The sequence below is a fragment of the Nilaparvata lugens genome, chromosome 2 (assembly GCF_014356525.2).
Source record: "Nilaparvata lugens isolate BPH chromosome 2, ASM1435652v1, whole genome shotgun sequence".
NCBI lineage: Eukaryota > Metazoa > Arthropoda > Insecta > Hemiptera > Delphacidae > Nilaparvata > Nilaparvata lugens.
This window is the reverse complement of record NC_052505.1, coordinates 82,646,386-82,674,257: the sequence shown is the minus strand read 5'-3', so window position 1 is coordinate 82,674,257 and position 27,872 is coordinate 82,646,386. Positions and strand designations below refer to the sequence as shown.

Genomic DNA, 27,872 nt, shown 5'->3' with positions numbered 1-27,872 from the left:
TGGTGGTCAGACAACTTATGTTCTCCTGACCGAAAACTACACAACTTCTCAAAGAATTTGGAAATATACTTCATGAAGAATTCAACAATGGTAAGTCGTTCTTCTTTTCTAAATACTCAGTCCTTGGTTTGCAAAATAATAATCATTATTGTTTGATCAAAGTTTGAACTCGATCAATTTATTTGTAGAAATTCAAGATTCATGCATTCATTCAAATCAATGGTTGCATTAATGATGTACAGCTTTTTTAGTACTTATTGTTGCAGTACATAGGTTGTTATTTAAATTGTTGAATGTCAGTATCATTGCATTAATGTTGTACAGCTTTTTTAGTACTTATTGTTGCAGTACATCGGTTGTTATTTAAATTGTTGAATGTCAGTACTGTATGGACATGCTTTTTTATAGGCTGAAAATTAATCTGGTTTGGAAAATCAAGTCTCATGTTTTTGTAAATATTATTAGTGGCAATTTCACTGTCAGTAGACTACTAACATTTTGATAATACAGATTAGACACCGTATAATGTAGGCTACACATTGAGAAATCATGGTTCCTATACACATGAATACTAATTGGCCTACAGTAGACATTTAAAGCAAAGTTTTTTCTTCTTTTCTTATTCCAGGATGATTCAAACATTTGTAATCCAGTGGATTTACCAGAAGGAATGTTTATTATTAATCCTGGAAGTGAACTTGTACTCTTAAACAATGATAATGATGATACTGCAAACATAGATCCAAATTCTGTCCTTCTTCATACCAGTGAATCAAGTAATTGTGAAATAGAAGGAAACAACGTTGAACATGGAGTGAACAACATAGTTGCAGTGATAGTAGTTTTAATTTTTCTGCTCAAAATTTTCAAGTTTATTTCAATATTATTGAAACTTTCGGATTGTTTTGTGTTATTTCCGGCTCTTATCAACCCTTCGAAATTCAAAATTCATCAGTCATATCTCGAATACGTATTCTCTGAGTGTTAATCTTTGGTGAAAACAGAAATTTTAAACTTAACCTCACTTTGGACTATTTATGTGCCAAAATCAAGGAATTGAAGAAGTTTTGGGCAATTGCCTGTTTCTCTTTCCAAATATCGTGTTTGTGACTGTTCTAATAAATAAATAAATATGGGAGTCAGATTGAAATAACAATTCAACAATGGTAAGTTGCTCTTCTTTTCTAAATACTCAGTGAATGGTTTGCAAAATAAAAATCATTATTGTTTGATCAAAGATTGAACTTGATAAATTACAAAAATTTCAGTTTCAGTACATTAATTCCAAATTATTGCATTAATTTTTCACTTTTTGAGTAGTGAAGGTGATATTGTGGTAATTATTCATATTGAATAATACGACTAGAAATTATCAGAACCACAGATTTATTAATTAAAGAGCTACTGGAGTTTCGGTTGTTACACCATTGTCAATCTATGAAAGTTCACCAGAGATTTAAAATGGTATAACAACTGAAATTGCAGTATCTCTTTATTTAATAAATCTGTGGTTTTGATAATTTCTAGTCTTATTATTCAATTTCGCATTAATGTTGTAGAGATTAGTTTTTACAGAAGTGTTTTACTTATTGTTGCAGGAAATAGATTTTTCTACAACAGATCCTGATTGGGCTCCACCTGAAAGTAGTGATTCAGATGACAAATCTACTGATAATGGAGATAATATTAAAACCGAGATCCAAAGAGAAGAAGAAAGACAAGTCGAAAATGAGATCGAAGGTAATCAATCGTAAAAAAATACTTATTACAGTACTACTACAAAACTGTAGCCTACTTCATTCATATCAAGCGACCCATGTACTATAATACTTTTATGCAATATTAGAGCACGTGAAACAGTTGGGCGTTTTTCACAAATGACACTGCATTATTATCAAAGCTATGTAAAGAAATAAAGAGATAGTTTTAAAAAAATACCCACCTATTATTTTGAACAGGGTTTAAATGTGAGCCAAAATGTTTGTTTGAAGCATGACAAGGTATGATTGCAAAGTTATGTTGCCCTCAAAAACGTATGCTTATCATAAATCTCAAGTAAAGTAAAGTATCTTATTGTATCAGTTTGCCATATGAATACTGAAACATTCACTCTATATTATTTTTACATTCATTATACTAATTACAATCCACTCATCAAATTAATTACATTTTTTAACTACTCTGTATCACTGGAATTTGTTTCAATATTTTGTTTCAGATCCAGCAGATGATGACATTCCCATAAAGAAACGATGCAGATGGCAAAAGGCAGATCCTTCAACCTGGGCCCGAAATAAAACCAAAGACAGAAGGAACCTGGGTGACAGTTACAAAGTTAAAGGGAAATTGTTTCCAGAAAAAAGACCTGTACAAATTGATTGTTCCCAATGCATGTATAAATGTACAGTAAACTTCACTGAAGATGACAGGTTAGCAATCTGTTCATCTTATTGGAAATTGGAAGAATACAATAGAAAGAAAGATTTCATTTTGTCTAATGTCACAGCAAATAACATTCAACGTCGAAAAGTGAATGATAACAATAATATTAAAAAACAACGAAGTAATGCAAAAGTGTATTCCTTCAAAATAAAAGACAAACAAATCAGAGTATGTAAGAACTTTTTCATGAAGACACTCAATAAAAACAATGGTCCAATAAACACAGCATTTAAGAACATGTCAGAAGTAGCAACATTATTTGCAGGAAGTGATAACAGAGGAAGACACACTCCTTCAAATAAAATTTCTGAAGAGGAAATAAAAAAAATTAAAGAGCATATTGAGAAATTTCCTGTAACAGAATCACATTATGTTCGAAAAAGTTCTAAGAGAAAATATCTTGACAGCAAGCTATCAATTTCTATAATGTACTCATTGTACAAAGATGAATGCTTGAATGCACAACAAACGCCGCCAGTTAGCCTGACATCATACAAGCGTGTATTCTGCTTGAATTATAATTATTCTTTTTTCAGGCCAAAAAAGGATTTATGTCAAATTTGTGTAAAATATGACCAAATAAAAAATGACGAAGAGAGTGAAAATAAACAAACTTTTATAGCTTTGTATGAGGAACACAAATCGAGAGAGCAAGAATGCAATGAAGCTAAGGCTGTTTATAAAATAAGAGCCACAAATGAAGACAAATTTGTAACAGCTACTTTTGACTTACAAAGTGTGTTACAAATCCCAAGCAGCGATGTCTCTCCTATGTATTACACACGAAAAATTTGTTGTTACAATTTAACAATTTATGAGGGAGCACCGCCAAATAATGCTCACTGTTTCACATGGTCAGAGATAGAAGGCAAAAGAGGGAGCATTGAAATAGGAACGTGCCTATATTCTTACTTGAAAAGTCTACCGCCACATGTAACTGAGGTTTCCTTGTTCTCAGACACATATGGGGGTCAAAATCGAAACCAAAACGTGGTGGCATTGTTGTGGTAAGTAGCTCAAACTACTCAAATAGAAAAAATTGAGCACACATTCCTAGAGTCAGGGCATTCAATGATGGAGTGCGACAGCATGCATAGTGCAATTGAAAAACAAAAGAAATTTTTATCTGTATACACTATGCATGACTGGCTAAATATATTTAGAGCTGCCAGGTCTAATCGACAAAGTAAAAACGTGAAGCCGTACAATGTCACTGAGCTGAAGCACACCGATTTTTATGATTTGAAAAAATTATCCAGCACGATCTTAAGAAATAGAACTCGGGACAGTGAAGGCAATAAAATAAATTGGATGAAAATCAAATGTTTCAAATTCGAGAAAACAGACCCTGAATGCATTTTTTTCAGATATGGGCACTCAGGAGACTTCAAGTCAATCAACATTAGCAGGTTGAGAAGGTCAGGAGCTAATATTGACATGTTTCCAACACTTCATAAATCTTATGGGAGTTATTTTCCTTTATCTAATCAGAAATACAATGATCTTCAGAGACTCTGCAGAACAGGGGTTATTCCAAGTGAGTTTCATGCTTGGTTCAGTTCACTCCCTCACTGTGAATTGATAGACCGAAATCCAGAACCCAGTGCAGCAAGTGATTTTGAAGAAGAAGATGATTAAAAATTCCTATTTGACCTCAGTACAATACCATCCCACTTTTCCAATAAAATTACAATAACCAATTCTTCACTTTATTATTATTGTATAGCTGAGTACTAATGAAAATTTTTGTTCAAAATATTAAAAAAATGCTTCACCAATCTAATAAAATCATCTTAAAGTGGGTGTTTTATAATTCCAATAAAAAATCATAAACTGCCAAAATCAGTCTTTTATTTATTTTTATACTCTGAATAATTTTGTTGTAATGAATATAACATTTTTCCAGTTATTATTTTTGAAAGAATATCAAACACAAAATGTTATTCATTATGAAATTTCATCATTACATGTAGTGAGTGTTGAAACCTAAACACTATTGCTCTATAATGAGATTATAGTTTTTAATACTCAGCAACTGTCATAAATTATCAGTAGACAGTAATGAAATTATTATGGTGATTATGGTTATAATGGACATGGTGAGTAATATTTGCTGTTTGTTGTGAGGCAAAACTCACCAAGTATGACACTCCGATTTTTAATTACATTTTTCATTGAAATGACATTTTTCCAGTTATTATTTTTGAAAGAATATCAAACACAAAATGTTATTCATTATGAAATTTCATCATCACATGTAGTGAGTGTTGAAACCTAAACACTATTGCTCTATTTTGCATGGTATTACTGTCATGAAATCCTATTTATGCGTATAACTCAAAACTGTAGTTTTGGACTTGGTGAGTTTTGCAAGAACGGGGACACCTATAGACATGTATTATAGTAAACATTTTGTTGAAACACTAAGCCAGAAGAAAGCAATCTTATTAGGCATAGCCTAAAAGGTGCTTTCTGTTTTAGGTACAAAGCAACCAGTCTGCCAGACTACCCAGTATGCAATCATAAAGAAGGTGCCTTTCAATGCAGAAAACTTTCCATGAGAGACATCCAACACTTCCATCATAGGTTTTATCAGAAGGCAGACAGGCAATACCAAAATGATTTTCTATTGAAATACGTTGATATAAGAAACATAAAAAGGAGAAGACGATTCCAAAAGAAGAAACAAGATGAAGTGAAAAGCTACAAGACACAAATGAGAACTACCAAGTACTATGTTGCAAATATGAATAGGGAAAAAGTGCCTGTGTGCTTACAGACTTTATGTGGGATCCTGGGCATTTCAAGATTTCGTATCAACAACATCACCAAGCAGTACCATGAAGAAGGAATTTTACAGGAAAAAAGAGGTGGATTCAAGAGAGCTGCTGAATTTGCTCCTAGAAAAAACTGTGTAATGACTTTTATTGAAAAATTAAAATGTGTTGAAAGTCACTACTGCCGACGCAGAACAGCTAATAGAAAGTACCTCCCCTCAGAACTTAGCATAAGAAAATTATTTAAACTCTACTCGTCTTAAGAAGGTTCAGTGCCTGTAAAAGAATCTTGTTTCAGAAAAATTTTCAACTGTAATTACAATCTTGGATTTGGAAGTCCTCGGACAGACGTATGCTCAACTTGAGTTTAACAGAAAAAATTAAAAATGAAAAAGACCAGGAAAAGAAAAGCGGTTTAATGATCGAAATGCGAGTATACAAGCTTAGAGCTAAAGCATTCTACCAAAAATTACAGGACACGACTCAAGACTTATTAATTTTATCATTTGACTGCCAAAAGAATTTACCTATTCCGAAGCTACCTGATCAGTCTACTTTCTACAGTCGCCAAATTTATGTGCAGAACTTCACCTTAGTAAAAGGCAATAGTAAATCAACTCTAGACCATAACAGTGTAAGTGCCTACGTTTGGACTGAAAATCAATATGACCGAGATTCGAACATGATTGCATCTTGTGTTTATGTCACTCTAAAGAATACTAACATGACACCATACAAAAACGTTCGTTTAATATCAGACGGTTGTGGCGGCCAAAATAAAAATTCAATCTTCGTAGGGATGTGTTCGTTTTGGCTGGCCGATGAAGCACCTGAACATATTGACACAGAGGAAAGAAACACTACCAGAGATCTGACGGGTCGAGATAGTTCTAGACGAGTATCAGAGATAGCGCCAGCATCGGAACCTTAGTTCTAGACGGTGCAATCAGTAGCGCTAGTGAGGGAAACTTAGTTACTGATGAAAGCGCCTGGAGCGCTATAGTGATGTCCACGTTATAACGGCAATGTTTCATTATCAATAGTATTGTTATCGTTGTCTATCATTCAACAAAGCAGATAGCTTTTTCCCGCTTTGTTCTGTTGCCAGATCGTCTTAAAACAATGTATAATTAATAGTAAACAATATATTTCATCTTAATAATTAAGATTATAATAAGGTTTTCATTAAGATTGGATTATTGTTGAGATAAAATATTATTTAGATAATATATTAAATTATTGTAATAAGTGTGAATGATAGATAAGAAGTAACTCAATTTGTATATTGAATCAACATCAATATTATGTTACTAGGTAATCAGGGATACTACAATAAGATGATAATAAATCTCAATAATTTAGTTAATTGATGCAATATTAACTCTTTTTTGTAGTTTAAAATAAACAATTGTATTTTATCAAGCCAGAAATTATATTTCTCAATAATTTTATAATGATATCCATAATTATTATGAAAATAATATAATTTATTATCATTAAAATATAACTTATATATATTTATATAGGGTATATATATATATTATTATTATTATTATATTTTATTAAGCAAGAAATTATATTTTTCAGTTATTTCATAATGAATTTCCATAATTATTATTAAAATTCATCATATAATTTTATGCTTATTCCGTGATATTGAGGAACTAGAAATAGTATACCCAGTGACGGGTCACAGCTTTTTGCCAAGTGATAGGGTATTTGGCCTCATAGAAAAAAAACTGAAGAAAAGAGAAGTAATAGCAACTCGAGAGGAAATTAACGAATTGATTTCTGAACATGCTACAGTAAAAAAAGTTGGGGTAGACTGTGAAGTATCTGATTTCCGTACAACAGCCAGAAATAACATGAAGGGAACAAAACATTTCCATTTCAAAATATCAAAATGCAAACAGATAGTAATGAAACGTTCAAAAAAGTTTGTAAACAGGATATTAGTGAGAAGTGAAGTTACATACAACAGTGACCAGCAGTCAACAAATTACAGAAGTTTAATGAAAACTGGAAAAACTACATTAGATCTACATCCAGACATAATAGAAGAAAAGAATGTTGTCAGCCAAGAGAGAAAAAAGGATGTCGATCAGTTGCTAAAAAAAACATTATGGTGACGACTGGAGGAGCATTGAGGAGCTTACATTTTTTAAAATGGTTGTAGATGATAATGCTGTAATGAGACCTCAAGAACTTCAGCAGGTTGAGCCAGTTGTGGATGTTTGTGAATGCATTTGTGAAGATGATGAGAGTGACCAGAAGATGATTTAGGAAAGGCCACCAGGCTTCCATTGTGGGACACTCAATAATGATTATTTTGTAGACTAACCAGAATCATTTTCTTTTTTGTAATATTTTCAGAATAAACCCTACTCATATATATAATTATCATTAAAGGTCTAATGGCCAATTGAGACAATTCTATAAATGGAACAATAAAAACACAAGTTTTATTTAATAATTCATTTTCATTTATACCTAATATCTGCAATAAGGGTGTAAATATGTATTTCTTCTGGCTTAGTAGTAAGATTTTAAAATAACCACCATGCCAAGCAAGATGTTGTTGTCAAAAATAACAATATCCAAAGCCAGTTTTTGGAATCAAAACTATACAATATCAATTATAAATTTTATAACCTGATGATGGTGTGATCACCGAAACTAGTAGTTATACTTTGTATTATTGTTTTTTAATATTTCAATAATTTTAAAGGGTACTATAATTCTTTTTCATTTTTTAAATATTAAATTTATATTATTCACTGATTTCTCTTGTGAAAATAGAACAGAAATATTATTTGCATAAGTATTGTTCTCACCTTTTAATATGGAAATATGACTAACAATTGCCATTGATTCTTTTAATTTTATTGGATAAGGAAAGAGGATTTTGGAACACTAAAATTCAATTTTATTTATGATAAGAATGAATTTCTGAAATATGATAAGATGTTATCCTTTTTCCTAGCTAGCTTGTTATTGAAACAGCAAGAGATAATAAGATAACCTCCAAACAATGGAGATATACTAATAATATTAAGCGAGCAATTTCTGTATATATTAATATATTTATTTGGGTATATGATTATATGGGTATATGGTTATTTATGTCCAACGGATATCGAAAACGGCTCTAATGATTTAGATGAAATTTGCAATATAGAAGGTTCTTGATATAAAAATTCGATTGCACATGGTCTCATTACTGGGAAAACTCACTGAAGGACATGAAAAGGATAATAATTATTCACCTTGGAGAAACAGATGATAATTTCGTCATCTGTCGATAACGGAAGATGCGAGTGAGACAGAGTTATGTTCAGCTGTTGAACTATTTGCAATCAATCAACTTATCTCACGAGTAATATTATCTAGAAATTTTAATCGACTTGATCAAAATATCTGATTAGTTGACATGACCAAAGATATGCTTTTTTCAAGATCCATTACTTTTATATTTACGTATATTAACAAATATTGTAGCAAACATAGTATAACATTCTAAATTAAAGTATATCAAAATTTTCAAAGTTAATCATTTTCAAAAAAGGCATATCAACCAAACATAATCCATAAATGGAAATATACCAAATTGAAAATAAGAAAGGTGATAGAAGATATATAATTTAATAAAGCTTGTTTGAGAAATAATGTTATTCCAAATTATGTTCATATTTATACAAAGTCTAAATCAAGAGCAGCTACAAAAACTATGAAAAGTGCAAAACAAATTTGGATTGAAGAGGAGATAAATTATTTATATTCAAAATTAAAAAGGTTAAACAGAAAGAATCAGATAATACAAGAACAAATTGAGAATCATTTCCATAGTAAATCAATAGAAGAATTCAAGATCTATATTGAAACATGGATTAAGCCTATAATTGAAAAGAAAAAACTCACAGAAATAAAAAAAAAAAGATATATGTTGATTCAAAAGAAAAATACTAATATAAACTACTACAATGATATTGAACAGGATAAATCATATGATAAAGTAAAGAACCTGACAAATTATTATGTTTACTGGAAAAGAGAATGATTTACTATCCAAAGCATTGAAATATGATATAAATTTAGATAACAAACTGTATGTCATGATTATTTATTATTATTTCAAAGAAATATATATAAATAAAATCAAGTGACGAAGCAGTGTGTGACTATATAACCTTATCTTTTGGACAACATTAACATTTTATCAAAATTTTTGGAGAGAAATAGTACAGGCTTAGCCTAGTTCTTCCTCCAATGTCATAATTGTATTACGATTATAGTATTTTATACAATAAATAAATAAATAAATAAATAAATAAATAAATCACTTAAAAATGGCATTAATAGCCGAAACATGTTGTGACAGAATAATTCAAAAGGGTACTCAGATTTATACTTTTATTTATATTAAAATAGTAGCCCTAAAGAAAAAAGACAACCAATCATTATTTTACAGTTTTAAGTGATATTTTGTTATTCAATTTGGTTTTGTGAACAATCTAAATTTGAACTTTTCTGTTTTCAAATGTTTGGATTGAAAATTGGACATGAATTCAAGTGTATGGAACATAACCTACTTTTTTTGACTATAGTGTATAAATCAAAGTTCGGGGAAGAAACAGTTTTTGGGCTGTGCCTGTTAGTCCTTCCCCAATCATTTTAAAGAAGTGTGTTCTGTTTATCAATAAATGAATATAAACTATGCTTTTATGCTGCTATGCATGCTTTTGTACTCCAGAGAGAAGCTCGGTGCCCTGATATTCCTTGATTAATTTTTTTCTTAATTAAGATATGTAAGAACATAAGAACACTTCTTTGAGTTGATTTTGTAAGTTTTATTTGATATTATCTATATGAATAAAAATCGAGCCTAAAATTTTGACATTCAATAACTTTTTTATGTATGCACCGAATTTGATGATTTTTTTAGTTGAGTTCGTTATGTTCAGGACCAGGTTTATGGCCTAACAAATTTATAATCCGACTTCAGGACTCTTTCCTACGGTCCTTTAAAGTTTACTTGTAATCCTTATGGGAGAAGATTAATTGTGAGCTGGCCACACAGAGAAATAAAAATCAGCTGTTATAATCATTTGCGTCATCCAACAGCCGTCGATAGATCTGTTTTCCAATTTACTTTCTACTGATTCTCAAAATTTTATTTCTTAATAATGCTGCGGTACGAACGACGTCCTAACTTGGGTCGGAGAAATGCTGTAAATTTAGAAAATCAGCAGCAAGGAGATATACCATTCGATTTCCAACAAGCTGCATTCAAGTATAACTAAAAATATACATTGCTACACAACTAACTAAGCACATAGGAAGTCCATATTGAGATATAAATGTGAATACTGACTGTTGGATAATTTTCATAGAATATAGTGCATCAGATTAAGCTAAGGCTAAGCACACCTGAGGAGGCTTGGTGATACAAAGTGTTGATCTTATGGAGTTTGCCTTATCACTCCATTCCGTTCCACACCATGCCCTATTCAGTGTATGTGAGTCCTTCCATTCAAACCAATAAGCAAGAAGCACCTGGATGTAGAATGACGCATCGCGCCTCCTCAGGTGTGTATCCAGCAAAAGTTTGTCATGAGATGTATTAACTATTTGGCGAAGTTCGCCGGGCCAGCTAGTTTATTGACATTTCTCATGATTTTCACTTTGAACTTGACCTAGTTACCATAACAATCTAGGTAAATAATCTTAATAGTTTCTTTAAAATTATTTTTCTGTTATTTTGTTGAAATATTTGTTCTTTTGTTCTCTTTTGCGTTGTTTTATTCATTTTTCATCCCATAATCTTTGTTTTGTTTCGAATCTTATTAATTCACATGTCAATTTTTGGTTGTCAAGGCAACGTTCAATATTTCCTGAGATTCTCTTTTTGTTTTTGGATTTAATTTTCATTTCATAATTTCTTTATTCATAGATTTGTACAGTGTATACAATGAATAGTGTCAATAATATTCTTTGACAAGATACCATTTAAAATAAAGTACAAAACAAATAAAACATCTACAGAATACTACAATACAAACATACAATACAATTCAACTCATAGGAGCTGATCTCATTCATTCAGATATTCTTCGATATTATAAAGAGATCTTTCAGTTAAATATCTCTTTAATTCCAATTTGAATTCATTGGGATTCGGCTCTTGTTGGATTCGCGTCGGTAGCTTGTTATAGAACTTGGCTCCTATGTATGTGGGCTTCTTCTTGTAGAACTCAAGTCTATGGCTTTGCACCGGTCAGTTTAAACCTACATAATTGTATTTTCAGGATTTGAATCTTGTAGGGAAAGCTGGTGTTTTTGATTCAATCAACTGGCAGAGTTTTTTTTATAATTTTTTTTAAATTTAAAGTCGGGAGTGGTTTAACCGGACCTTGAGGAGCAGGCCAAGGGACTCTTTTTAAGGTAAAGTAAAATAATAGTTAATTGTACATTTTTTATTTTTCAGATCCATAATTCTAAATATTAATTTTTGTTTTTATTATAAAAAAAAACTGAACGACCACAGATCAGCTAAGCGAGTAGCCCTTAAATTATTATCTGATTATTATTATCAGAAATTTTGATTGTTGATTATAGTTGTAATTTTTCTTTTATCTCAATTGCATAATTGTTTTTTGTTTCGCACCGTTTCATATTGGAATATTCGTATTAAATAAATAATTTTTGATGTTAAATAAAAACCGAAAGCTATAGTTTTTTCTTATTCCCACCATACGATTACATATTTGGCATATTTGAAGGCATTAGCTTACATAGTTATTGAGGAAGTGCCACCGTCTCATCTTTACAACTTTCTTTAAAAAAAATACAACAAATTGACAAGTAGTAGAAATCAAATTTGTCTCAAGATTGAAGTTTGAGAGCAATGCGATCAAGACTCTCCAAGCATGAAGTGATGCTGTTAAATTGATATTGGATGTAGGTGTGGCGATATCAGAAACAACATTGATTTCCAATCACTTGAAAATGGCATTAGTAGCCGAAACATGTCGTGACAAAATAATTGAAAAAGGGTACTCAGATTTATATTCAAAAGTAGCCCAAAAGAAAAAAAGACAGAAACAACAGTCATTGGTATTGTGGATGAAGATGTAGAACATAATGCCATCTCGATAGCTAAAACTGATGTTAGAAGGGAAATCAAGCCAGGACGTGGAAAAATAAGGGATAAGGGATTGTGCTCACGTTGGGACACTTCAAGTTGTGGGAAATTAGTGAGTGTTAGGTTGGCAACGACTGCGATGTTTTATCAGCTGTTTATAGCCTTAATTACAGACATAATAATTTCAGAAGTAGCACCAGTCATTATTAAGAAAAAATTGAAAACATGTTTTTGTAACCTCAAAGTTTTTTTTTAGAAGAGGAATTTTAATTTTTACTTTAAACATTTACCATTTAAGGTAAGTCTCACAGCTAATATGCATTCTGTATTATTTTATGAATACTTCGACATACAGAACATTATTGTACTCTTATTTTTAATCCAGTTATTCTGTCTAAAACAAAGCCATGACCATCTGCCCACCTTGGGACAGCCCACACTGGGACACTGCAATCATGATATGCTCATAATTATTATAACGATGAGCATTGCTTCTGAATCTTATTTTACTCAATGTAGGCTACATATCAATGAAATAAATTATAAATAAATATGATATATGATTAAAGCCTGTAATGTAGCTTCAGAGGTAGCCATTTCAAACATATTTTGTGCAAATGACTTTTGGTTATAGTTTTTACTAAAAGAAATTTCAAATGATGTATTTATACTATCAATAATTATGATAAAATGTTATAAATTAACAAAAATAATGAATTGCTTATTTTTAATTCAATATCCCAACCTGGGAAAGGGATGTCCCATCGTGGGCCGATCTTAAGTCCACGTTGGGACACTCCCCAAAAAATTGTTTTTGCAATAAAAAAATCAATTGACGATCAATGCAGTTGCCATCCCCAAGGATGAAAGTGTAAGCAAATACAATATAAAATTAAAAAATGTAGATTTTTTTGGCCAAGTTATAGCTGTTTGAATTTTGGTGTCCCAACGTGGGCTGGTTTACCCTACTCTATTCTCATCCCAAGAGCTCCAGCAACAAGACTGATATGATGACTAAAACAGCTGACTTTCAATATGCAGCTGTTACCAGTTTGTTATTCAATGTTATCTCAGTCCACAAGGACTGACGATTTTCACTGATGACATCTTCAGCTCCACTAAACTGGACAATAAAAAAGAAACAATAAAATAACAACAGAGACCGAACAATGAGTAAATCTCAGGTAAATCAGGAGTAAGTTTGAATTTCTTTTCAAGTTTTAAAATTTTCAATATTATTAATACAGTATTTTTTCAATTATCAGTGATGATTTAGTGAAGTATTCTTATTTAATTTGGTTTTCAACTTTTCTAAATTCTAAATTTCTAGTTTATAAATATTTTGGACTTAAAATTGGACAAAAATCATGAAGTGTAAACATAACCTATTTTTGGGCAATTTCTATCTAAATTTGGGAAAGGACCAGTTTTGGGCTTTAAGCCTGTTGTTCCTTTCCCAATCATTCATAGTTGAAAATTATATTGTAACCTATGTATCAATGTATAAATAAATAAATAAAATCTCAACAACTCATTAAAGTTATAACCTGACGATGGTGTGATCACCGAAACTAGTTAAAAAAAAATAAAGGGTGCTTCAAGATGTTAATATTGTTTTACTCATTAAAGTTATACAACATTAATTTGATGAGTGAATCTGAATCACTTATTGAACTTCAATAATTGAAGCTATACATCTTGCAATCTTTTGCCATTGTACAGTGGCAAGAACACCAGAAAATTTGTTGAACAAGTTATGTCAGCACAAAAATTACCAGCAAGACATGAAGAAGAATGTGAAGCCTTACAAACCTCAATAAGTCTTAGGAAAGAAAAAGGAGCAACAGGTTTTCAATGAGGCATCTAATCCAACAGGTCTTGCCTATTCCTGGAATTCCAGAGTTCTGGAATCGATCCACTGCCATTTCAAATGATGATTTCACTGAGATGGGGGATGTCTACAAAAGTGTAGTAAAATATGTTGAAATCTCCTACACTATCATCATCATGTACATTCAAAAAAAAAATAATAATAAAGAAAATTGGGTTGCCAAATTGTGTAAAACTGCAACATTCACTAATTTCTGATTTAACCTCAGCATTGGATGTAAAATATCATCCCCATATCCCAGTAGTGCTGAAACAGTTGCAGAGTTTAAGGAGTAAATGGATTTTTTTTTAAATGAGTCATTTATTTGATGTCATAAGGGTTATTGGATTCCCTATAGTCGAATGGAATTAAATCATGGCTATAATTTATTAAGGATATGAATCCCGGCCCGGGCAACATATTTTTCAAAAATTTGAATTTCAAAAAATTAGTTTTTGATTAAAATTCAGTTTCTAACAATAAATATATTACTATCGTATTTAATAAAACTTTCAAGTGATGATAGTGTCAAAAAATGTGAGTGTTTTTTCACTAGAAAGTTTTATTAAATACGATAGTAATAATAATAGTGAAAACAAGATGGATAACCAACAACGAATAAATATATGTCTAACTGTAGCTGGAATTTGAACTCGTCAGTATTTACTTGTACTATTGTTCTAGACTTAACATTAATTATTTCGGACTATGTGTAACCTTATCTAAATTTGGGAGAGGAATAGCACAAGGTGACCTTATTTTTTCCCTCCCTATAATTGGTGTACTTATTGTATGAATCAATAAATAATAAACAATAAAGATATGTACAAGCTGCAAATATCTAATGGAGCTCATCCATGAGTTGTTATATTTATGGGTACCTAGTTAATTTCGTTTCATTCATAAGATAATAGTCTTAAGTTGAAGATATTCGTAAATGAATATTCAAATTGTTGAACTGAGTGAACCTTTTTGATAAACTGTACACAGATGGTACCATTTCAATCATGAGTGTATCAATTTCATTATCTATAATGGCAACAAGAAACCATCAATAATTATTCAGTTTTTGTTTTTGATTTTTGAATTCAAACATTAACATAAACATCACTCATCAATGTACTTATCAGACATTAACTTATTCTTTGTAAAAACAATTTATGCGTTTAATAGAAACTTACTATTTGTGAGTCATCATTTGAAAAAAAAAAACAGAAGAGGATATCTGGGAAGAGGCAAGGCAGTATAATTCCAATTTTCTTGCAAGGAGGGAGATTCCAGTTGCTGAGAATGAGAGGTGTGCGATTGGACAGGGAAGAAGAGCAGTAGAATGTGTGAATTTCAGAAGGCTGTGAATTTCAGAAGGCTGTGAATTTCAGAAGGCTGTGAATTTTAGAAGGCTGTGAATTTCAGAAGGCTGTGAATTTTAGAAGGCTGTGAATTTCAGAAGGCTGGTACCTCGACAAATGTGTTGACACCACAAGGTGCAGAAAGTGATGTTCAGTGTGGGAGCATTTCACAAAATGATGACAGGTTTAGTAGCTGTGGAGCTGTGGAGTGCAATATGTGAGCATTTCAGCTACAGCTTGTATATTAAACTTGAAAATTTCCAAAGTAGGCCGAAACTAGTTGTTGAAATATTTTAAATAAAAAGAGTACTCCTAAAACACTTATTGACATGGGCTGCTTTTGAATTAATTTATTTTTTGATTTATTTTAGAACCTGAAGATGGTGTAAACCGAAACTAGTTGTTCAACTATTTTAACGTTTTTTAAAGAATAAAGGGTGCTATAAGATTTATTTTGTTTTATTAAAGAGTACTTCGTATTTTTATTCATTTTAATAAAGTAGCCCATACAAGTGGAATGATTTTAGCTTGTATATTATATGCAGCAGCATTCTAATGAGAACATCCCCTATACTCAGGATTGATTTTGAGGGGATTTCACTATAACAAATCAAGGGATCAACCCACCAAGCAAAGTATATTGCTGGCAGAGGATGAATTGGCTCCACTACTTCTTCTAAATTGGAAAGTCGCACATAACCTTTATTTGGACAATTTATTTTATGAAATTGGGATGAAAAGAAGTTTTGGACTGTAGTCTGTTTCTTTGTCCTTAAGTTGATTGTAAATGATAAATAAATGGGGCAGCATGATATAGATATTGCATTCATGAAGCAGGGATTCTATCTATGTGAAGAAGGTATCATAATCAACGTGAGGACTTGATTAATGATTTATCAGAAAACCTCGAAACAATATTTATATTATAAAATTTTTTTATAAATATTTTGGACTCAAAATTGGACAAAAAACGTGTAGTGTAAACATAACCTATTTTTGGACAATTTCTATCTAAATTTGGGAAAGGAACAGTTTTGGGCTTTAAGCCTGTTGTTCCTCTCCCAATCATTCATAGTTGAGAATGATTGTATCTATTAATGTATAAATAAATAAATAAATAAATATTTGATGAAAACTCTGATAATGGATGATGATGATGATGATGATCATCATCCCTTCAATTTTATAGATTATGTCAATTTTAGTCATATTTCCAAAGTGCAATTGTTCAAAAACTCAATTCGAGTCTACGTTTTTGAAGTGAAAATTGTTAGTGTAGAAAAGGTGGTCTTAAACTTGTTTTTGACTATGTATCGAATAGTAAAAAAGTAAAAGTAACAAAATCAAGGGATGTATTTTTATAGGACATTCCATTGTCATCTTACTATGGAAAAGGGAATCAAGCTTTTACAAGTTTGATTCTCATCAACTGGTGAAGATGGCAAAATAGATCACACCTGTGGTGTAGCCTATATTTTTAAATTTCGAAATTCAAAATTTGTAACAGCATTCTTAATAAACAGACCAGCTTCCACCCCCAATTTATTGTGAATTCTACGAGATTGACATAGTCAATGCTGTAAGAGTGCAGAAGGCAGAATGTCCTATCCCCACACAGAAAAATTCATCCTCTGATGATGACAATATTGCATTGTTGAAACTGAAGGAAACATTATTACCACAAAATAATATGACTCCAGTAACAATAATGGAGTAATCAGATGATGAATTACCATTAGAAAAGTTGAAGGGTATCAGAAATAAACCTTTGCCTCCTTCAACCACTGATATGCCAGTAGTTGGGAGTTCATCTTCAGATAATGATCTACAGGTGCGTACAGATATACGCGCCGCGAACATGAGCAATTCACTTTTAATCAGCTGATTATATCTGTATTTTTACAGAAACGGTAAAATACAGATATAAAAAGCTTGGCATCAGCAGATTAAAAGTGATTGCTCATGTTCGCGGCGCGTATATCTGTACGTACCTTACCACTGGCAATGTTGTGGGACAAGTTAAAGAGAAGAACAGTATAAGTTCTGAGTTACTGATTAATAGAAGTTATGCATATGTATGCTGAAACATAATGTTTAAAAAATATAAAATAACAGATTCAATTTCCTTTCAGTTGTATTCTGTATATATTTTTGTGCAATAAACGATTTGATTTGATTTGTATTTCATCCAGTGCTAAATAAAGAAACTTCTAGTTTCCATTCATTGAATCATCATTATTATTAAATCATGATTTAATAATATGACATTGATTTATAAATGTTCGTTTTGTGAAAAATTAAACCTCGCTGTCAGAGTGCTCTCAATGCAAGGGCGATTGTCGTTGTTCTTTGGTATGTATTAAACTTGGCAATTTATTGCAATTTTTGAAATATTTTGGAAAATTCTCAAATTAGGTACCGTAATATGGTGCAACTTTGTCCACCATGGGCAACTTTGGCCCACTACAGAAATAAGATTTAACATTTTGTAGCAAAGGCGGGAATAACATGGCAGTCTAATAACTGGTGCTCTATATTACTATGGGCTCAAGCCAGCTGACTGAATGCTTAGTGATACAAAAAGACCGTCGATCGTGCAGGCAGTGGCTTTTTGAATTGTTGTTGTTTACAAATTGAAAAATTAATCACAATAAATGAGAGTGAGGCAGAACCGAAATTGCTTTTCAACCTTGTGTGAGTGTGGAGGAAGGGCCCCTTTTTGTCATGATTGGGTGAAGGGGGAGGGTTCAAATCCGCAGTACTAGTAGTTCTGTGAACAGTAGACCTCGCGCTCAGTAAGTTACATTGACCTGTTATGTTTTCTCAGAAATTAATAAATAATTTATCAATCTAAAATGTCTAGAAAAAATCCTAAATAAACAGAGCTTTCTCTCCTATTGTACCGTGACGTGTCGTCCCGGAATGTGAGTGTGAGCGCTGTTATCAGGTCTGGATGCAACCAGGACCTCCTAAATATCTAGCATTCAAGAGGTCCTGCTGCAACTGTCTACAACGTTGATGGAAAGATACATTTTCAATATGTTCGATGTTTTTGAACGGGTAGTATTATAGTCCACTAGACAGCTGATTTATGATGAATAATTCTATAGTCTGATTTTTACTCTAATATTGGCGTATGAAGGAGGCTCCTTTTTCCTTTTATATTATCCTTGAAATACAAAATTTTCAAAAACCTTGTATATACGTCGACGCGCAATTTAAAAAGGAACATACCTGTCAAATTTCATGAAAATCTATTACCGCGTTTCGCCGTAAATGCGCAACATATAAACATTCAAACATTTAAACATTAGGAGAAATGCCAAACCGTCGACTTGAATCTTAGACTTCACTTCGCTCGGTCAATCATTTGCCCTTGACCTGGTCCTAACTTCAACGGATGGAACTTCAATGGGTGTGTAACGTCAAATTCTTCAACATTAAACATACATACATAATACTAGCAGGTAACCCGTGTGATTTGCACCGGGGGGAAAATTTGGTGATGTAAAATGCAGTTTTCACTTGAAAATGGCATCAATGTAGAAACATGTTGTGATAAAATAATTCAAAAAGGGTACTGAGATTTTTATTTTTCTTTCTATTTTTGATCACAATAACTTTGATGACTCAACAATAGTTGTTTCTCATAGAAAATAAGGTAAGAAGCTTTCTTTATTGCTTTATATGTTGTCAATTATGTTCTAAAGTTTCATTTTTATAAGTATTGATCAGTAATTTTTCTGTTTGATTTTCATGAACATAACCTGAAACTTGACAATCTGGGACAACTTTGGCCCGGGCCAAAGTTGTACTGCCCAGGCCAAAGTTGTCTCAAGTTTAATTTCAGATTTTTTTAAACAATCTATTAATGTTTTTTGTTCTGTTTTTCTGTTTTAGAGAATACCGAAATTAGTGAGAAGAGTTGCTGGTTCAAGAGCTTACAAAAACTGGACCAATGAGCAGTTTGAGAAATATCTAGCTGACATCAAAGATGGAATTCTCTCACAGAGGCAGGCAGCAGCGGTTTATAAAATTCCAAAAAGCACTTTAAAAACAAAATGAAAGGTTTGTTTGAGAAGAAACCAGGTAGACAAACTGAACTTTCAACTAATGAAGAAGAATCAATAGTGGAGCACATCAAAGTTTTGAGTGAATTCGGCTTTCCTGTCACAGAAATCGATCTGGGGTATGCTGTTAAATTCTATCTGGATAGAAGGGGTAGATCTACTGTTTTCAAAGACAATTTACCAGGCTATGACTGGGTGAAATTATTCTTAGGACGTCATAAAGATATTTCAACTCTCATGTGCATCAACTTAAAGATGATTCGGGCTGCAGTGAATGAGGAAGTGATATCTGCCTACTTTCAAAATCTGGAAAAAATTTTTTAGAAGGAGTTTCAGCATCCAACTGCTGGAACTACGATGAAACTAACTTAACTGAAGATCCTGGCAAATCAGAAGTTATTTGTCGGTCGACGATGGAGCAAATATGTAGAAAATATGATGAATGCTACAAAAACTTCGACCTCCTTGATGCTGTGTGGGAATGCGGAAGGGGAAATGCTTCCCCCTTACGTGCTATATAAAGCTGAGATGTGGGATCTTTGGACTGAAGGGGGCTCAAAAGATTGTCGGTACAACCGGTCAAAGAGTGGTTGGTTCGACTCCATTATATTTGAGGATTGGTTTTTCTCACTGCTTTTTCCAAATTAAAAAAATCGGGTGGACCAAAAATTATTATAGGTGATAACCTATCTGCTAAAAATGATGCAATTTCTAGTTAATCCAGAACATAAACTTTTCTATAAAAATTTGCCTACCGTGTGATTAAAAAAGACAGAATCATAATGATCACTCTGATTTGATTATTATTCTTACTCTTATTGATTATTATTGATGATTACTTGTTCATTGCTTTTTATTGAAACTGAACTTTTATTGAACCGATGATCACTTGTTCATTGCTTTTATTGAAACTGAAAAATAAAATTATTACATACCCTATATCTTATGATTTTATTCTAAAAATGGAGAGTTTTTTTTCTAATATCATAACGGCACATTATTGGCTTCAAGTGTTATTCTAATGTGACGCTAAATCACTCTGAATGAATAAAAACCCTTTTATGTAGAATAATAATATTATTAATAATGTTTGATAATATAATATATTACACTATTATATCACATAATAGGGGTCTGTGTTGTTAAATATTCGTTGCTGAAGAGGATTCTTGTGAAGTGGAAAAAGGACCTATGTTGAAAAATCACTGTTTTCCAATGCTAAAACTTAAAAACGCTCTTCTGTAAAATTCAGAAAACCTAACATAGGCCCTTCTTCCAGACACCTATTCATTTATTGAATAATTTATATATAGCCTAACCTACTTCATGACCTAATTTTTATAGACATCTACTCGTTTACTGTTTATGATTTTATGTGATCAACATTCAAATAATTGCAAGAATTTTTATTTTTTCAATTGTTATTTTATATTATTTATAAGATATATATTGAATATAATATCTTTTGTTACCAAAATATAATGTATTGATTTCTCATTTTTCAAATGGAATTTTTTCCATGGTTTTTTGTTATCAAAATAATGTATTAATTTCTCTTTTTTATACAATATTTTTTCCTTGGTTTTTTATTCTGTATCTAAAATTATAATTATACTATTGAAATATATAAAAATTATTCTGTATCTAAATTAAAAAATTATAAATTAATATACTATTCAAATACATTCAGGGCTCCTGCATCTGAACTTAAGATTTCAAAAATACCTTCGTGAGAACTTCATGCGAAATCTTTCATGTTATATCATTTATTCTATTTCATTTTTTGTTTATACCAAAGACATTGAACGTCAAATATCAAACCTATCAATTATGTGGCATTATTGGTTATCAATGTGGGACTAGTGTAACATCAGTAGGACACTTCGTAGCATTTTACAGGCGCCACAATAATCAGTCTAATATGATGATTTGAAAGAGAAATGTCAGCCATGTGGAGCCAACAGACAAGTAACTTGTTCTGCACTGATATAATTCAACTTATTCAATCCACAGATTTAAATAATAACTATTCAATATTTGACAATCAATCATTGCATGGGAACAGTTGTAATGAATGGATTTCTGTTGAAGCTAATCAGGCACAAACTCTACTATTTGATTCTATCAAGTTTTAACATTATTTAAAATATCTAGGCACAAACTCTGCTAGTGTGCTTTAACGACCATGTGTGCAATACTGCCCATTCGCCCATACTGCCATTTTATTTTGACCCTTAAAAAAACTTATTCATCAATTATTCAATATTAGCCAATCATTGAATAGAAACATTTTTAATGAATGAATTTCTGTTGAGCCTATTCAGGTACAAAGTCTACTATTCAATTCTATTGAGTTTTGAAAGTTTGTTCAAGAATTTGCAGGCTCAAAAGTTTTCAAGATTGTTCAATAATAAAGCATGATTCAAGTGTTTTCGAAGTGTTCATAATTCAAACTGGTCGAAGGCTTCAAAAAAGATTCCAAGAACATATTCAAGCCATAAAATCAAGAAATATAACTCAAAAATCAGCTTTTGCTGAACATTTAATAGAAGCAAATCATAAATATGTTGATATAAATTCTAATATGAAGATATTAAACTTTGGAAACAAAAACAGTAAATGTAAAAGGAGAATTTCATATCTACACAACAGCAAAATTAAACAGAAATAAAGTAATAAATATAATTCAATTTGATTTGTACAATCCTATTTTTGATAAAATTATACAACCCCAAAAATAAATCATATGGAAGATGATCACAAAAACATAGATTATTCAATATTGGTTTTGTTTATATATTCATTTGAACTTGAAAATGGCAAAAGGTCGAAACTAGTTATTATTTGGAAATATTTAAAATATATTTTAAATAAAAGGTACTTCATGTTCTTATTTATTATGTTTTTTAATAATTTTGTGTTTTATTTGTTTCATTCATACCCTTTTCAAATTCAAAATGATAAAGCCAGTTTTCACCATATTTTCAAAAGTGCAAATTTTAAAAACTCAACTTCAGCCTTCATTGTTGAAGTTAAAATTGGTGGTGTAAAAACGTGTTGGTCATAAGGCTCATAACCTTGACAATGCACCGAACTAAACCCAATAGCTATGGACTTTGCATGTTTACCCTTTCCATCTTCTAGTTTCTGATTGAATAAAAAGAATCACCAATGCGCTCTTTACTTCTTTTACTACTTTGAATATAACAAAAAGATTTTCAAACAACTTGAGGGTTTGGCAAAGGGATCACCACTTTCAAGATATTTAGTATAATATGAGTCCTGTTGAGGTATTTGAATCTCTATTTGATGATAATGTTTATGATCATATTGTAAAACAAAGTGTTCTCTTTGCTTCCCAAAACAATAGACACAATTTTATATTGTCAACTAACTGTATGAAAAAGTTTGTTGGATTCTTCTATTTACCGGTTATCATTCTGTTCCTCAAGAACAGTTGTACTGGAGTGAGGATGAGGACCTCTCAGTTGATTGTGTACGAAAATGTTTCTCAAGAAACAGATACTTAGAAATAAAACGTAATTTACATTTCAATGATAATTTACAAATACCAAAAGAAAACCCCCCAAAATCATACAAAATCCAGCCACTCTTTGAAATGTTGAATGAAAACTATGTGAAATTCGGTGTGTTTTCAAAAAATCTTAGCATTTATGAACAAATGGTTCGGTATTATGGTCATCACTACTTGAAACAATTTATCAGAGGAAAGCCTATTCGTTTCGGTTTCAAACAGTGGTTACTGTGCTGTGGTCAAACAGGGTATTGTTTCAATGCTGATTTGTATGAGGGTAGAAAGGACCCCACTAATGAGATTTCAAATGTAGGCTCATCTGTTGTTTTGCAAAAAATTTCAGTAACTGAAACTCCAAAAAATCATGTATTTTATTTTGATAATTTTTTACAAGCTATGAGTTGATTTCGAAATTAGCAATAAGAAATATTCCTGCAACTGGAACGGTAAGAATCAACCGAATGAACAACTGTCCTATCAAAACTGACAAAGAGATGAAGAAAGAGGAGCGAGGAGCCTATGACTATCGTTTTGATGAGAAAACAAGCATGTTTGCTGTAACATGGAAGGATAATAATATAGTGAAAGTAACCATGAGGCTCTAGAACCTAAACAAAGTGTAAGCCGGTGGTCTAAAGTTGCAAAGGAGAAGATAAAGGTTCATCAGCCCTTTTGTATTGCAAGCTACAACAAGTGGATGGGAGGGGTCGACCGTATGGACTGGTCCATCAACAAATATAGGATAAAGATTAGAGGGAAGAAATGGTATTTTCCAATTTTCACAAATATGATTGACATGACTCTTGTCAACGCTCATATTTTGTACACAATAGCAGGTAACAAGATCCCCCTGCTGGACTTCAGAAGGAGCATTGCAAGAAGTTACTTATCACTGACGTCTCTCTCCGACCCAAAGAAAGCAGGAAGGCCTGCCCTGACTAAATTGACCTCGAAGCGAGTTCTAGAAACTGTTCGTTTTGACCCAGTCGGACACTTTATAGAACGAACAGCCGGTGGAAAGCAGCGGAAATGTGCTATTTGTAAATCCAATGCCCGAAAACAGTGCTCAAAATGCAATGTTGGAATACACGTTGAGTGCTTTTTGAATTGGCATAAGAAAACTTAGACCTATTGGACACTAAAATTTTTTCAAACAAGATAATAATTGATTAAAACTAAATTTATTGAATATTCTTTCAAACAAATGCACTTTTTATTATAATATTCTGATGAGTTTCATGTTGACTGTAAATAAAAAAATGAAAGTTCACTATTGTGATTTTTCAACACCTGACATGCCATGATCCCCATTTGGGACTTTTTATGAAAAAGTGGATAAAAAATGCAAAACATGATAGTAATTTTTTTTTACATAATTCCCTTATATTTGTGCATTGTTAAAAGCACAAATAGATGAAAAAATATCAATTTGGAAATTTGGCAATAATGGGTTAAAGGTTTTACTCCTGATGAGTTTCTTTGTACCACAGATTTATTGTGATCAAGTTTGTTGGAGCCTCTTTCCTAAAGAGTACATCCAATTTGGTTTATCTTGATTCACCTCTCCTTCGATTCTGATACAGGTTATTATTAAGTATTTTTGGTTGAGATGAATTTATCAATAGCTCATCACTGAATCGAGTAGGCCTATGTCTATCAAGCTGAAAGTATGGATAACCGATAAATTATTGCATTTGTGGAATAAAGTGTTTTTATTTCAATAAAATTTACATTTAATAAAATACAAATGTCTTCAATGTGGAATTTAGATAGTATTCCATCCAATAAAAAATCGATACAGTAACAAAAGTTAGAGAGCATACATTGATAAGCTAGTATAAACTACTATGATCTAGGAAGAGTCAATCTACATGTTATGACGTCATTAATTAGTTGTAGGGCCTGAAGTAATAGTAGGTATTGGTTGAACGCACCTAATTATCTACTAACAAGATTAAGGCCCAATTTCACCAAAGTTCTGAAACCCCCGGTTTCGTAACTGTGGTTCCTGGCTGAACAGAAGTTTTGAATGCTGACGGATTTCACCAGCACAATTGACTGAAGATTGAAGATTCCGAAACCGTCGTTTTGAGGTATCGTGAAGGCAGTGAATTCGCTTGACGTCATTTTTATAATCTAAAAACTTCGTCGTTTGTTGTCTTGTAGTTTGTTGTTGCCACATGGTTGCCTTTTTCTTTAATATTTTTCAAAGTTTTGTTAATTAGTTCTAGATATTATTTGTAATTCAAAATTTATTTGTTTTCTTCGGTTTTAGTTTTAATTAGGTAATAGGTAGGCTAGCAATAATATCAAGTAATATTATGGAGAAGTTGAGTGCAAAAACGTTTTGAGAGCCTGTTTTTATAAACAGTGAGAAAATGCTTCTTATTGATTTGATAGAAAAACATTTCAATATTATTGAATGTAAGAAAACGGATGGCATTTCAAATAAAATGAAACAATTGGAGTGGATAAAAATAGGAAATGAATTCAACAGCTTCAACACCCACATGGAACGAGATTCCACCTCATTGAAAACACTGTGGGAGAATTAAAAAAAGCAAAAGCCGTTATAACTTCAATGAATATCAATAAATATGCAACAGGTAAGTGTAAAACCTTGTATATTTTTTCATTTACTTATCTTAATTCGTAGTTTATATATATTTCGGACTCCAAATTGGACAAAACTTTTGAATTTATATAACCTTTTTCTGGACAACTTCTGATAGAAGTCTCTGGACAGATTTCCTCATAGCAATGTTGGCAATTTCATCTCAAACTTTTCAATAATCTGATGAAACAATCAATTAAATTGTTGAAATGAGCATAACAGATCACTTTGCAAATCACTCTATAAATGAGTGCATTTTTCTGCACCTCGTTCACCGGCGCAAAGCTGAAAGGTTTTGTTTCTTGTGTATTTTTGAACAGTACCAGTATAATTGGAACTTATTCAAAGAATAAGACAATAACATGTTTTCACAGAATCAGCTACAAGTTCGAGTTCGGGAAACAGCAGTAGTACCGGTATCGCAGAACTGACGACTGACTGTGAATTGACTTTGGAAGTGGACTGTGGCGACTGGCGACGAACAAAACTACACTGTTCAGGACTCCTCCCCAATACCCAGAATGGTATGTATAAAAATGTTGTCAGTTATTAATTATTTTTATCAGAATTCCTTGCTATTAAGCTGCTGTTACACTGAGATACTCCTAAGGGCCGTTTCCGAGCTTGGGATTTAGCTAAGTCCTAGACTTTAAACAGCTGGAGTCAGAAAATTGGCTTCTTTAATTGGAAACGTTTTCCTTGACGAAATTAAACATTCCTAAATAATTCAAAATAGCTGATTCATGGTGATTCATGGTCCACTTTATTGATTAGAAAATATTTGATTGATTTTTTTTTCAATTTCAACAACTTGACTATATATGTATATTAAACTTGACTAAATACTTAACAATGGCTCTAACTGAAAATCGTTCAAAATAATTATTCTTAATTTATTTTCAAATTATTAAAAATTCTTGATGTTACATGTGCTTCTTGAGTCTAGAAAATTATGAAATTAGTAGTTCTAGCAGAATACTCTTCAATAAACCATCATCAATATTTCATATAATATGTGATTAGTACTGAGATTTTTTTCTCAACAGATGCTTGTGAATGGTGATTGGGAGTCATACTCTCCAGGCCTTCTCAGAACCCCTCGAGCCAAGGTTCTTGTGGATGAGGCTTCTCATTCACCAATAGCCTCAACATCGGCTCTTCCGAAACCAACTATTACACCAGAGGAAGAGAAGGGGGTGATACAGAGGTCAACGCCCATTTCAAAAAATAGATCAACCAGATACCTTCACAATAGAAGAAGGCCTGTTTCAAAAGAGAGCGAAGATGTAGCTCTAGTTTCATGTAAAATTAAAAACCTACAGGCTGCAGAGGAGCAGGCAAGAAAAGAGCACGAAGTAACTATGGAATGTCTGCTAATGCAGAAAGAGCAGGAGAGAGAGAAGCTGGTTCAGAAGCAGGAGAAAACAAAACTGGAACGGGAGAAAACTGAAGAAGAAGTGATCGTATCTATCTCTTTCCTAGTTTTACAATTTTACAGTTTTGAAATTTATTAAAGCATAATAAAAGAAAAAATAATACTGATAAATATGTACAATTTGGTCACAACCAATGATCGACTACATATTTTGACTAGAAACCAACACTAGAATAAATTGCAACTAAAAAAATCGGGCAGAGATACGCAGATGTTCCCTGGCTCCAAAGTTTTTCCAAGTGACGGGGAACGCCTTAGCAAAATGGAGGGTCTGATGCCAGAGTGAACCAACTCCAAAATTTGAATTTTTGTAATACTCTGATCTATACTTAGTCAATCAGGAGATCTTTCTTTTGCCACAATGAACCAAGTCCCACAGCTGTTATAGAGGGAAATTTTTCAGCTTTTTATTCTGCAAAAAGGGAAATTTAGTATTAATTCTCTTGGCAGACTGAACCAACTACCATTCAAAATGGCTTCTACCCAGATTCTGGTTCAGGCAGCTTCGAATGTAGACAAATCAAATGACATGGACGATAGTTCAGAAAGTGATTTTGATGCTGCAGATCATTCCAGTGATGATTATATTCCAAGTTCCTCAACTTCTGAAAGTGAAGGAAAGAATAGTTCACTCCATCA

General features: G+C 32.0%; 1 protein-coding gene across 1 annotated transcript; it reads left to right on the top strand.

Annotated features, from left to right (window-relative positions):
* Positions 1 to 77: 77 nt before the first annotated feature.
* LOC120349700 lies at positions 78 to 27,761 on the top strand. Its single transcript, XM_039420223.1, has 11 exons — positions 78 to 90; positions 629 to 817; positions 1,152 to 1,166; positions 1,599 to 1,740; positions 2,219 to 2,429; positions 4,924 to 5,356; positions 5,557 to 6,055; positions 6,873 to 7,135; positions 26,257 to 26,322; positions 26,845 to 27,261; positions 27,684 to 27,761. The coding sequence occupies exons 1-11, from the start codon at positions 88 to 90 to the stop codon at positions 27,759 to 27,761; spliced, it is 2,316 nt and encodes a 771-aa protein (XP_039276157.1). The 5' UTR covers positions 78 to 87.
* Positions 27,762 to 27,872: the final 111 nt, after the last annotated feature.